At 43.3% G+C, this 14375-nt stretch overlaps 1 protein-coding gene across 1 annotated transcript in view; it reads right to left on the reverse strand.

The window, feature by feature from the left end:
• Positions 1-7038: 7038 nt before the first annotated feature.
• The window catches only part of DNAJC1 (DnaJ heat shock protein family (Hsp40) member C1), a 102442-nt gene continuing 95105 nt past the window's right edge, over positions 7039-14375 (reverse strand). Inside the window, exons 10-12 of the mRNA XM_069729549.1 lie at positions 13500-13548; positions 11743-12176; positions 7039-7268 (exon numbers count right to left, since the gene is read on the reverse strand). Of these exons, the coding sequence (XP_069585650.1) occupies positions 7200-7268; positions 11743-12176; positions 13500-13548 (552 nt within the window). The 3' untranslated portion in view covers positions 7039-7199. The remainder of the gene's footprint in view (positions 7269-11742; positions 12177-13499; positions 13549-14375) is intronic.

Genomic DNA, 14375 nt, shown 5'->3' on the forward strand with positions numbered 1-14375 from the left:
TACACTCATGGGAAACTGCTGCGGATCCGCAGCGTTTTCCGCAGCGTGTGCACATACCTTTAGAATTAGGCCATGTGCACACGGTGCGGATTTGGCTGCGGATTCGCAGCAGTGTTCCATCAGGTTTACAGTACCATGTAAACATATGAAAAACCAAATCCGCTGTGCCCATGGTGCGGAAAATACCGCGCGGAAACGCTGCATTGTATTTTCCGCAGCATGTCAATTCTTTGTGCGGATTCCGCAGCGTTTTACACCTGTTCCTCAATAGGAATCCGCAGGTGAAATCCGCACAAAAAACACTGGAAATCCGCGGAAAATCCGCAGGTAAAACACAGTGCCTTTTACCCGCAGATTTTTCAAAAATGGTGCGGAAATATCTCACACGAATCCGCAACGTGGGCACATAGCCTTAGGGTTAGGGTTGTGGTTAGGGTTAGGGGTGTGTTGGGGTTAGTGTTGTGGTTAGGGGTGTGTTGGGGTTAGGGTTGTGATTAGGGTTATGGCTACAGTTGGGATTAGGGTTAGGGGTGTGGGGGGGTTAGTGTTGGAGTTAGAATTGAGGGGTTTCCACTGTTTAGGCACATCAGGGGTCTCCAAACGCAACATGGCGCCACCATTGATTCCAGCCAATCTCGTATTCAAAAAGTCAAATGGTGCTCCCTCACTTCCGAGCCCTGACGTGTGCCCAAACAGTGGTTTACCCCCACATATGGGGTACCAGCATACTCAGGACAAACTGCGCAACAATTACTGGGGTCCAATTTCTCCTGTTACCCTTGTGAATCTAAAAAAATGCTTGCTAAAACAATTTTTGAGGAAAGAAAAATGATTTTTTATTTTCACGGCTCTGCGTTGTAAACGTCTGTGAAGCACTTGGGGGTTCAAAGTGCTCACCACATATCTAGATAAGTTCCTTGGGGGGTCTAGTTTCTAAAATGGGGTCACTTGTGGGGGGTTTCTACTGTTTAGGCACACCAGGGGCTCTGCAAACGCAACGTGACACCCGCAGACCATTCCATCAAAGTCTGCATTTCAAAAGTCACTACTTCCCTTCTGAGCCCCGACGTGTGCCCAAACAGTGGTTTACCCCCACATATGGGGTATCAGCGTACTCAGGAGAAACTGGACAACAACTTTTGGGGTCCAATTTCTCCTGTAACCCTTGGGAAAATAAAAAATTCTGGGCTAAATAATTATTTTTGAGGAAAGAAAACGTATTTATTATTTTCACGGCTCTGCATTATAAACTTCTATGAAGCACTTGGGGGTTCAAAGTGCTCACCACACATCTAGATAAGTTCCTTTCAGGGTCTAGTTTCCAAAATGGGGTCACTTGTGGGGGGTTTCTACTGTTTAGGCACATCAGGGGCTCTGCAAACGCAACGTGACGCCCGCAGAGCATTCCATCAAAGTCTGCATTTCAAAACGTCACTACTTCAATTCCGAGCCCCGGCATGTGCCCAAACAGTGATTTACCCCCACATATGGGGTATCACCGTACTCAGGAGAAACTGGACAACAACTTTTGGGGTCAAATTTCTCCTGTTACCCTTGGGAAAATAAAAAATTGCAGGCTAAAAGATCATTTTTGAGAAAATAATTTTTTTTTTTATTTTCATGGCTCTGCGTTATAAACTTCTGTGAAGCACTTGGGGGTTCAAAGTCCTCACCACACATCTAGATTAGTTCCTTTGGGGGTCTAGTTTCTAAAATGGTGTCATTTCTGGGGGATCTCCAATGTTTAGGCACACAGGGGCTCTCCAAACGTGACATGGTGTCCGCTAATGATTGGAGCTAATTTTCCATTTAAAAAGCCAAATGGCGTGCCATCCCTTCCGAGCCCTGCCGTGCGCCCAAACAGTGGTTTACCCCCACATATGGGGTATCGGCGTACTCAGGACAAACTGGACAACAATATTTGGGGTCCAATTTCTCCTATTATCCTTGGCAAAATAGGAAATTCCAGGCTAAAAAATCATTTTTGAGGAAAGAAAAATTATTTTTTATTTTCATGGCTCTGCGTTATAAACTTCTGTGAAGCACCTGGGGGTTTAAAGTGCTCAATATGCATCTAGATAAGTTCCTTGGGGGGTCTAGTTTCCAAAATGGGGTCACTTGTGGGGGAGCTCCAATGTTTAGGCACACAGGGGCTCTCCAAACGCGACATGGTGTCCGCTAACAATTGGAGCTAATTTTCCATTCAAAAAGTCAAATGGCGCGCCTTCTCTTCCGAGCCCTGCCGAGTGCCCAAACAGTGGTTTACCCCCACATATGAGGTATCGGCGTACTCGGGAGAAATTGCCCAACAAATTTTATGATCCATTTTATCCTACTGCCCATGTGAAAATGAAAAAATTGAGGCGAAAAGAATTTTTTTGTGAAAAAAAATTACTTTTTCATTTTTACAGATCAATTTGTGAAGCACCTGAGGGTTTAAAGTGCTCACTAGGCATCCAAATTAGTTCCTTGGGGGGTCTAGTTTCCAAAATGGGGTCACTTGTGGGGGAGCGCCAATGTTTAGGCACACAGGAGCTATCCAAACGCGACATGGTGTCCGCTAACGATGGAAATAATTTTTCATTCAAAAAGTCAAATGGCGCTCCTTCCCTTCCGAGCCTTACCATGTGCCCAAACAGTGGTTTACCTCCACATGTGAGGTATTGGTGTACTCAGGAGAAATTGCCCAACACATTTTAGGATCCATTTTATCCTGTTGCCCATGTGAAAATGAAAAAATTGAGGCTAAAAGAATTTTTTTGCGAAAAAAAAGTACTTTTTCATTTTTACGGATCAATTTGTGAAGCACCTGGGGGTTCAAAGTGCTCACTATGCATCTAGATAAGTTCCTTGGGGCGTCTAGTTTCCAAAATGGGGTCACTTGTGGGGGAGCTCCAATTTTTAGGCACACGGGGGCTCTCTAAACGTGACATGGTGTCCGCTAAAGAGTGGAGCCAATTTTTGATTCAAAAAGTCAAATGGCGCTCCTTCCCTTCCAAGCCCTGCCGTGCGCCAAAACAGTGGTTTACCCCCACATATGAGGTATCAGCGTACTCAGGACAAATTGGACAACAACTTTCGTGGTTCAGTTTCTCCTTTTACCATTGGGAAAATAAAAAAATTGTTGCTAAAAGATAATTTTTGTGACTAAAAAGTTAAATGTTCATTTTTTCCTTCCATGTTGCTTCTGCTTCTGTGAAGCACCTGAAGGGTTAATAAACTTCTGGAATGTGGTTTTGAGTACCTTGAGGGGTGCAGTTTTTAGAATGGTGTCACTTTTGGGTATTTTCAGCCATATAGACCCCTCAAACTGACTTCAAATGTGAGGTGGTCCCTAAAAAAATGGTTTTGTAAATTTCGTTGTAAAAATGACAAATCGCTGGTCGAATTTTAACCCTTATAACTTCCTAACAAAAAAAAATTTTGTTTCCAAAATTGTGTTGATGTAAAGTAAACATGTGGGAAATGTTATTTATTAACTATTTTGTGTCACATATCTCTCTGGTTTAACAGAATAAAAATTCAAAATGTGAAAATTGCGAAATTTTCAAAATTTTCGCCAAATTTCCGTGTTTATCACAAATAAATGCAGAATTTATTGACCTAAATTTACCACTAACATGAAGCCCAATATGTCACGAAAAAACAATCTCAGAACCGCTAGGATCCGTTGAAGCGTTCCTGAGTTATTACCTCATAAAGGGACACTGGTCAGAATTGCAAAAAACGGCAAGGTCTTTAAGGTCAAAATAGGCTGGGTCTTGAAGGGGTTAAAGTAATCTCTAGAAAAAAAAGCCCCAAATAGAAGTCTAATCTTGATAATGAGGAGAGGGTAGAAATAAAACAATTAGAAAAGCTTCCAGATGTAACAATAATACCGGCAGACAAGGGTGCAAACCTTGTCATTTGGCCAAACAAACTATGAGAGTCAGGCCCAAAAAATATTGCATGACAGGACATGTTATAAAAAGATGACCTTTAACCCTAAATAATTGTTATGCCTATGAGCTTATATCCACTTGGATTGATTTGACTATGAATATATAGACTTGCACTTGTCACTTTTGTTATTCCTGCTTGAATTTTTTAACATTGTTTTAATTGTTCAAATAAACATTGGTTATTTAAAAATTATCATTTGGTGGAATGGATCCTCTTTCCCTAAATTAAATTATTTGGGGAGGTGCAGATACTGTATGTTTTAGGGGACATATTCTCTAATTACATTGAACTAGTAGACTGTTTATCAATTTGTTGTATTTTATGTATAGAAGAGGACCAATGTACAATAAGTGCTGACAAAGACGGTTTAGTATTTGTGTGTTTCACACCCAATGATGAGGCAGGCGATGGTAAGTGGGGATCACTTGAAGGCCATGTTCACACGTTCAGTATTTGGTCATTGGTATTTGTAAGTAACAAGCAGTAATGGAACAAACATCGGAAAAGTATAATAGAAACACGTCACCTCTTCTGTATTTCTCACTCACTCTAGGTTTTGGCTTAGTAATCCCGAGGAGGAATACGGATGTAAAATACTGACCAAATACTGAACTTGTGAACGTGGCCTACAGAGGATTCTGTCAAGTTTTTCGCATTGAATATCTGATAACACATACTTGGACTGAACAAAAAGTTATCAGATATTCTTCACTTGAGGCATGTACTACTACTCCCTGTTTGAGGGTTACTTTCGCTGTGGATATTTAGGTACTGAAGGTCTTGCTCGGGAAAGGTTTCAATGGTGAGAATAGTGGGAACTCTTCGCCTGCATCTCACAAATCACTGGATGGAAAAAGACTCCTAGATTTTATAATAAAAGTGCACCATCAGGTTGTCTCCCAAATACTGGCCAACACACTGTCCCCGAGTGATGTCCATATACACGTGTGCTCCATCCTCCACTATTATCTCACAAGCCTGACAATATTTTACACCTTCCAACTCCACAGATCACAATCTACCAATGACAACGATTAAATGGAGGGGCAGAAATCCTTATGTTCCGCCATGTCTCTTCTCCAGAACATCGGTGCACACATCTGACTTTGTTCAGCTGCGTCTTTGAGGTTATTCCATCACACGTTTAGCAAGCTTATTTTTGTAACACTGATTTTTTTCCCTGTGTTAACCATTTATTTGCTAGTACACCATTGAGGTAGAACAAGAATTACTAATTAATCGTAAATAGACTTGGTGCTATTCATTTTGACGGGTGACATCACCTGACTACATCTCGGAGACATCACCCGTGCACTTGTAGCCTGCAGCGTCTCTAGTTTCTCAGTTTGCCTGGAAGCTATCAGCTATAATGGTTACAAATGTGGGCAGGAATGAGGATTTTTTTTTCACTGGGTTTGGACGTGTAACCATCTGCAAATTGGGGACATAGAGACACAAATGGCCGGAGCATAAACAGCATCTCTCCGGCACAAGATCAACTGTGACACCAGAATGACAGTCGTTCTCCGCGAGCCCTCACTGCTACAAGAACGAGACCCGGCTCAGATTCATTTTTACTCATTTAATCTGATCTTTATTACACACTGCTAATGTACCGGTATGTGGCACATGTAAGGGTACAAACCACAGCACGAGAACAGCACAAACACTCCTGTGCAGAACAATAAGGGACAATTTCTACAGTCACTGCATCCATCAGGAAACGCTCCTAGGTGCAAACATGTCCACAGACCCGTGTGGATGCCGTCGGCACGCTGAGCTCAGAGGTGACATGTACACCTGTATGGCATATAGAACACACTAAAGGTGGACATCAGGAGTATTTCCATACTTAAGGAGTAAGTACACTTAGTTTTTATAAACCAACATTACAAAAAGATGAGAAACTTTGTAATATACGAAAAATGCAGTTTGCCAACTTATCAGCCCCTTCTCTCCCTGCACTGATCAATTGCTCTAAAAAACTGCGCAAATCTGTGTACGCTTCTGTTTTTTGGTCAATGATGAAATTACACCTGCTGCTTATAGAAGTCTATGGAGAATTGGGAATCTGGAGAAAGGAACGGCAACGCACATAAAGAGGCTTCTAATGACTGGAGCCTGCAGCGGGCAAAACTGCAAATGCAGGATACCGTATATTGGCCAGAGTTGGGAAACCATTCTATGAACAACATGTGCAGGGAATACCACATATACATCGTGCATTCAATTTTTTTTGGAACACAAAGGTCTTTTTGCGGTAATGTTGTAGCCCGATGAGGTGCAGAATTTTTAAAGGGAACCTGTCATCAGATTCATGCTGCGGTATTTCAGAGTAAACATACGGCAGCGGGCGTCTGTGTGCCTCGGGTAACTAGGTCCATGGCAGCTTCTCTCCTCCTCGGTCCAGTTGAATGGCAGGCCTCACCCTGTACACACACATTGGGAGAGACCTGTCAGTCAAAGAGACCAGGGCGGGAAGAAGCCGGACAGGGACCTGCCTTGGACTAGTCATCCAGGCTGCAGCATTTCAGGACAGGGGCTCGTACAGACAAGTGTATTATCCGGGCGTTTGCTGTCCTTGTTAACAGCGCACGAACAACACTGACCAATCTCACGCAATAAGGTCATTCTCATGACTGATTATTTAAAGGGTAGAGTTGACCGTGTGAAAAAAAAAAAATCACAGCAAGCACTCTTCTCTTCCAAGTCAACCATTCAAATTATGGGTGTACAAACAAAAAACATATATCTCACACAGAACATCCATATTGCACCCGATTTTTATGGCTACATTGCCATTATTAATGTAGGGAACAGTATTTGATCATGTTCTTTTTTAAAATGTTGTTGTAGAAAAACAGATGTCACGTGGAAGTAAAATACGGCTGAAAATAGGACGATTTTTCATGCACCAGTCTGTCCCCGGGATAAAATATACCTGGTTATAATCAGGCAGCCGATGATAAATTCACGCTGTCTGTGGTTTGGGCAGCATGAGGCTGATGACAGCTTCCCTTTAATGTTCGTTTGGTGCAAAAAGACAAAACATTTAGTAACTCGCAAAAGAATAAAACAGTAAATCACAGTAAACCGTTTATGATACAAAAATATGTTTTACTCATCTGCAGATAAACACGGCATTTATTTTAAAATCCATATATTTAATCTAAGGCACGTGAACGTGAAAAAGAATACTGAGATCCAAGTAACCGCGTGTCCATCCGTCCTCTCCATGCCTCCTCCATTGTCCTGACTCAGCTTTTTGCCTGTTTCTTCTTTTGTATCAGCTCGACCAGCATCTTATACCGACATATACAGTCCTCCTGCAGGGAAAGAAGACATATCCATTACCGCCCGCACTAACCACCAGCAAAGCGATCGGAAGAAACAGGAGCAGCAACACTTCACGTTCTAGGTGGAGACGTCACCAGCACAGTCGGTATCTGCAGATCCTGGACACTAAATCTAGAGTTACGGAGTACGGCCGAATGCGCTCTGGATACAGCACAGTTTTCTGAAGTGGAAAGTTACTCCTCCTAATACAGGACTTTATCAAGATTTGCAGTGTCCCAGACTCCTCAGCACTGACAAAGGCAGATTGTAGGACTCAAAGGGAAAGAAGACAGAAAAATGATATGACTTAACGAAAAGTGTGATTGCACTAAAAGGGTCAGAGGAGTGAGGGCATCTGCACACTTAGGTGATTCGACCGCTAATAAAGTGCAGAAGAAAGAAAAAAAAAAAAACACCGACTGTGCCATAAAAAACACCGACTATACCATAAAAAAACACTGACGTATACCATAAAAAAACACGTATACCATAAAAAACACCGACTATACCATAAAAAAACAGACTATACCATAAAAAAACACCGACTATACCATAAAAAAACACACTGACTTATACCATACAAAAACACTGACTATACCATACAAAAACACTGATTATGCCATATATTGTATATATCACAATCACATTTTTCATCTGTATATTTTTTGATAAAAACAGGAAGAGATCCTATCAAGTCGCTCCCAAACATGCCAAATTGGCTTTTCCGCAGATCTCCAATTTCAGGAAGAACAAGATCTCCATCCACCATGTTGAAAATCTGGAGCATATTAGGAAGTCAAATTGAATAGACCAGCTTCTTCTTAATGTTTTCAAGTCCAGAAACTTGCAATCAAAACATATCGTAGTCTCCCTGAAAGCCGGTTTGATAGAAGCGTAGTATTTCATGGGCCATATACGGGCCGCAACGCTTAGACGGGCACTAGGTCTTCCATAGCGGAACACACATCCTCATTTGCATTTATGAGGCTGAGATCGGGTCGGGAGACCCGCGGCCAGACCGGGCTCTGAGGTCTGTATACGGCCCATGAAAATATGCATGTGCGAACTCTGCCTAAAGGCTATGATCATACACTGTAAAACGCAGCTAAGACAGTATTGCGCTTAGTTACCCGATGTTTACCCTGGTTACCGGCATCGTTGGTCGCTGGAGAGCGGTCTGTGTGACAGTTCTCCAGCGACCAAACAGCGACGCTGCAGCGATCCGGATCGTTGTCGGTATCGCTGCAGCGTCGCTTAATGTGAAGGGGCCTTTACCCACTAGACCCATGGCACCTTCCCTCTAGACAGCCATCACTGGTTGAGAACCAAGGGTGTAGAGTTTCCAGAATATAACTCCTGGTCCTTACGGCACAAGGAATTACAGATTCAGAATCATTATGAAGGTTATTCCAACCACGGACATCTATGGAGTATTCGTAACCTACATAATGAGTGGTATCTCGGACACTGGCATGGCTGTAGACTTTAGAGGGGTTGTCTTACAACAGACAACAACCCTTTGGTCCGATTGTCTAGAGTTTGGCTCCTGAGATACTTGACATTCGGTTGATTTTGCTGGGATACGTCTCTGTACGCTCATTGCCTTTGCAGCAGCTACATAGTGGAAAGGCCAAGGAAAGTCAGCGAGCGTTCCTCCTGAGGGACTCCCTCCAAGTCCTAATAAGGCACATGGACTCCGGACGTCCTCATCAGTCCCTTATGTAGGCGGAGAGCGGTCCACATATTTCTTCATTTTTTTTTTTTTTTCAAGATAATGATATGGCCGAGGGTGCTCCATCCAGTTCATGGAGGCCTAGAATGAACATGAAAGAGGTCTGTAATTTGGATACTTGTCCTTCTTGACAATGGGGCAGATGTTGGAGCCTGTGTTCGATAAGCGCACGTACCTTCCATTGTGGTGCGGGGAGCGTGCTAGTAACCATGGCCACGGTGATTATAGGGAACGGGGGAAGGAGAAGAAAGCAGGATGAGAAATGAGAAATTCTCAAAACTGCTTACAAAGAGCAAATATGGACGCCTGTCAAGTAGGACCAAGCACTTGAGGAGTGGACTCCAAGCCTGAATCAAACGTAAAGAGAAAACACATTGCGCCCTACACTCTACTGGAGATCAAAGCCTCCGCCTTGTGCGCTAATGGCTTTCATGGTGGCCCTCAGTTGGTCACCGAAACCTTTGTATTTTATATTGAATGAGACCTGTGAGTAGTATCAGTCCGGAGACGCTCCTTCAGGAGGAACGTGACATTGTTAGGTGGAAAATCCAGAAAATGTGTCCGTCACTACCTGGGGAACTAAATATCACCTGGATATGGCGACACCGCTCGGGTGTCAGCATCTCCTGTGCAACCTTTAACACCATGACGGCTACTTCTCTGCTGGACGAGACAAATAATAATGAGAAGATTCACTAGATGAAGCGATATAAAGGCTTTATCTGATGCGGCCAACGTCATCGTCAGGAGATGAGAGGAGCCGATGACACTGCGTCATCACATACCTGCCGATTGTGCACGCATCCCATTGAGCATCCTGTGCCGGCACCAATCAGTAGATCTCGGTTGGTATACGCAGACCCGACATCACCTTCCCATGAGGAGGTGAACGGCGTCGGGCAAACCATCAGGCTATGTTCACATGCAGCATTTTTTGGCTGGGCTTTTTTTTTACGCAAAATTTAAAAAAAAAAAAAAGCTGTTTTTTAAAGTAGCAGCAAAAGCTATGAGATTTCCGAAATCTCCTGCACACTTGTTTCTGTAACGCGACTACATGTGAAAACTGCACCGTTTTTTAAATCTGCACAATTAATAAAACGAATGAAATATGTACTATAAACAAAGCCCGAACGTAATCCGAACCCAAAAATACTGCAAAAAAACAAGACCGCAACACAGCAAACAGGTAAAAAAAAAAAAACACGCATATTGAAAGCAGCGATTATTTTGCCAAGAGAGCAGGTTTTAGCTGTAGAATAAAGGGCAGGAAAAAAGGCTGAGTGTGAACATAGCCTAAAAGAGTAACCATCTTAGTTTTTGCCCATAAAATAAAAACTACTATGAGCGAAAATGAGCAGCTTTATAAATCAATCTTAGTAGAGACATCTGCTCCTGAACTGATCGATAGGACAGTGGGTGGTCAAAATTCTATGAAGAAATGTAACTGGTGGTCTTTGGGTAAATTCACAAGTGGCAGTGGAAGTGAAAACTAAAACCAGTTCCATTCATGTAAACGGGGTTGGAAAAATCATGGACTTCTGCAATTTCCAATCACACGAGTCGGACCAGCTGCACGGTTTTCTGCACCATATTACCATAAACCGTGGCTTTCCAAAGTACTGCCCCTCCCGATGTTTTTTCTATTTTGCCACATTACAACCTGTGTTTATATTTTTTTTTAAATCTGATAGTCTAAGCTGGTGAAGTGAGAAAAATATAGGGCAAGGAAGGCATTAATCAGGGAGGGAGCACAGAGACCAAAGGTAACCCTGAAGGATCTGCAGAGTTCCCAAGCAGAGACTGGAGTATCTGTCCATACGGCCACAATAAGCCGTACACTCCATAGAGTGGGCAGAAAAAGCCTTTACTTACACACAAAAATTGTAAGGCTTGTTTTGAGTTTGCCAAAAGACACGTGGGAGACTCCACAAATGTATGGAGGAAGGTGCTGTGGTAAGATGAGACCAAAATTTAACTTTTTAGCTGCCAAGGTAAGCACTATAAACCAATACAGCTCATCACCTCAAGAACACCATCCCCACAGTGAAACGTGGTGGTGGCAGCATCATGCTGTGGGAATGTTTTTCATCAGTAGGGATAGGGAAAATGAATGGTGCAAAACACAGGGATATTCTTGAGAACAACCTGTTTCAGCCAGTCGGTGGTTTAAGGGAAAACATGTAAATGTTTTGGAGTAGCCTAGTCAAAGCCCAGATCTTAATCCAATTGAGAATGTGTGTTGAGAATGTGTGGTCAGACTTGAAGTTAGATGGTTTCCTCTGGTGAACAGCAAACGTGAAGGAGCTGGATCAGTTTTCCTTGAGGAATGGGCAAATATCCCAATGGCAAAATGTGGAAAGCTCTGAGACTTATCCAATGCGACTTGGAGCTGTAATTGCCACCAAAGGAGGCTCTACAAAGCGCAGACTTTAGGAGGGTGAATAGTTATACACACACTGAAGTTTTTAGAAATTTTGTCCTTTTTGTTGTTTGCTTCACAATAAAATGAAAAGCAAATGTTCCCCGGAACTGAAGCAGCAACACTATTTAACCAGTCAAGGCACAAAAGACAGAAATGGATCATCATATGTGAATTACCAGGAAAAAGTTACACTGTCAACCATAGCAAACAATCGCCGTTTTGTAATTCTTTTTTTTTCCCATATAGATTCTATAGAGGATTTCACCCAGTTTTCAGTGTGGGGCAATGTATAGCTACAGGTCCTGTTTACCTTGGATTTCCCCGGGACGCACTTGGCGATTTTATCCCATCGTTCCGCCGTGCCCTTTGGATACTGCTGCAGCGCCAGTTCCAGGAGCTTCTGTTGGGTTTGAGTCCATATCTCTTCTAATACTCGACTTCGCTCCTTTTTTCTGCCTTCGTCGTCGCTGTCCCCCATTATTTCGGCCTCCTGCTCTGTATCAAAGTCTCTCTGCCGCCTGCTCCTGACCCTTTCCTCTGCCTCCTCTTTGGCAGAGAGGGCAGGCTCTATTGTTTTCGTAGTCTTCCTTTTGCGGGCTCGTGCTGCTGTCGCGGGGGCCTCACCCTGACAAGCAGAGACATCCTCATAATCAGGATCATCTTCCTCCCGCTGAGTGATTAGGCTGTCCGGTAAAGCCACACTCATCTTCGCTGTGCATTTTAAATCAGATAACCTAACGGTGCCTAAAAGAGACGGAAAAAATCTGTATTATCTGCAAAGGTTTTATCACATCACAGACGTCAATATTTCCGACGATGTAAAGAATTTTTAGATTGTCAATACGCGTAAAATAAACCTCGGCCAATTTCTGATCACTTTTGTTGTACAAAAACGAAGTTAAAGGGAATCTAACTGCAAGTTTCTGCTATGTAATCTGACAGCAGTATGACGTAGGGACAGAGACCCTGATTCCAGCAACCAGTCACTAAGTTCACCGAGGGCAGCAGTTGTGATATAATATCTCTCTCCATAATTATAATATATAATCACTGTTTTCTCTGCTGCAGATTGCTGAGCCCTGTATAACTTCACCCACATAACGGATTGACAACTTTTTCTGTGTACACTGCGCATAGGCAGAAAGCTGCTTATCAGTGGTGGGATCAGGGTTGGACCAAGAAGCACGAGACACCTAATCCTGTAATAATAATCTCCTGCTGATAAAACACTGATTTTATTTAAATAGCAACACAGCCCAGTAAGTGACACTTCACTATAATCAGGGTCTCTGCCCCTACATCATGCTGGTCTCACATCACATAACAAAAACCTGCTAACATATTCTCTTTAAATCGATCAACTGTGACTATAGCCTGGTAATAATTAGGTCCGTCTGCAAATTTCTGGCCATGGTGGATCAAAAATATAAGTCTGTGTCATCATTAGCCACATTGCACAAGCCCAATATTTTTTTTTACTCCCTAATCTGCTATTTTGGTCTGCATATGTCGCTTGTAGAATCCTTCACATGATCGATTGCGGTGATCGCACACAATTGATTGGCCCAATTATTCTGACTGATGAAAACATGGCTGACGTACCGTAACATTATTATTATCCCATTTCTGCAAAATATTTTAGAAACTCTCAAAACCAGAAGCAAATGACAAAAAAAAAACCAAGAAGTTATTCCAGCACTTCTGTCGTTGGCGAATAGAATATTTCCAGATTACAGGCATCACATGATAACTCTCTGGACAAACACCATTATGTCCCATAATGAACCATCCTGCACTTTAACCTGTTCATCACCGTTTCCAGTCGGTGGATGTTCAGTAAAAGCTTTTTTTGCAAATAAAAGGATAATTAAACTTAATAATTCTTGTTACAAAGAGACCAATACCCGGACGTGGTCATATAAAAACAGAATCTTGGCTCGCTTGTCACTTTGGTGTTTGTATCTCATCATTTAACCCCCCAGACTGTGGATTTAATGGAAAGCATTTTAAGTCCCCCAATATCTTCCATAAAGAGCCCGATACCTTCTTGGTGCCGCTGATACGCACCTGGAGCGTGGGAGACAAAATCCTTTGCCTGTTTTGCCTTTGTTGTTACCTATAAAAGTAAATAAAGTTGATTTTATTACAGTAATAACACATTATGGGATCTTGCGCAGCACGGTGGCTCAGTGGTTAGCACCATATGGTGGCCCTGGGGTTGGCACGGTATGGTGGCTCAGTGGTTAGCACGGTGCGGTGGCCCAGGGGATAGCATTGTATGTGCTCAGTGGTTAGCACTGTATGGTGGCTCAGTGGTTAGCCCTGTATGGTGGCTCAGTGGTTAGCACTGTACGGTGGCTCAGTGATTAGCACTGTATGGTGGCTCAGTGGTTAGCACTGTATGGTGGCTCAGTGGTTAGCACCGTATGGTGGCTCAGTGGTTAGCACCGTATGGTGGCTCAGTGGTTAGCACCGTATGGTGGCTCAGTGGTTAGCATCGTATGGTGGCCCAGGGGTTGGCACGGTATGGTAGCCCAGGGGTTGGCACAGTAGTGTGGCTCAGTGGTTAGCACTGTATGGTGGCTCAATGGTTAGCACTATTGCTTTGCAGCGCTGGGGACCTGGGTTCAAATCCCCCCAATGACTGCATCTGCAAGGAGTTGGTATGTTCTCCCCGTGTCTGCAGGGGTTTCCTCCGGGTTCCTATCGTTAGCCCTGGATTGGGGTACATCACAGCTCCCTAGGACTTTGATTCGCCGTTATCCAGCCGCTGCCCCTTTAGAAGAAGTGTTGGGGGTGACCTCCGTCTCAGTAGTCACAGTAGTGCTGGCAGCGCGCCAAGCCCATTGTCGTGAAGGACGGGCAGATGTGAAAACCCAGGGTCAGCGGATTCTTGTGAAGACAAATAACTGTGTAAAGCAGCTCATGCCATGCTTCCACCAG

Source organism: Ranitomeya imitator, chromosome 6 (assembly GCF_032444005.1).
Source record: "Ranitomeya imitator isolate aRanImi1 chromosome 6, aRanImi1.pri, whole genome shotgun sequence".
Lineage (NCBI taxonomy): Eukaryota > Metazoa > Chordata > Amphibia > Anura > Dendrobatidae > Ranitomeya > Ranitomeya imitator.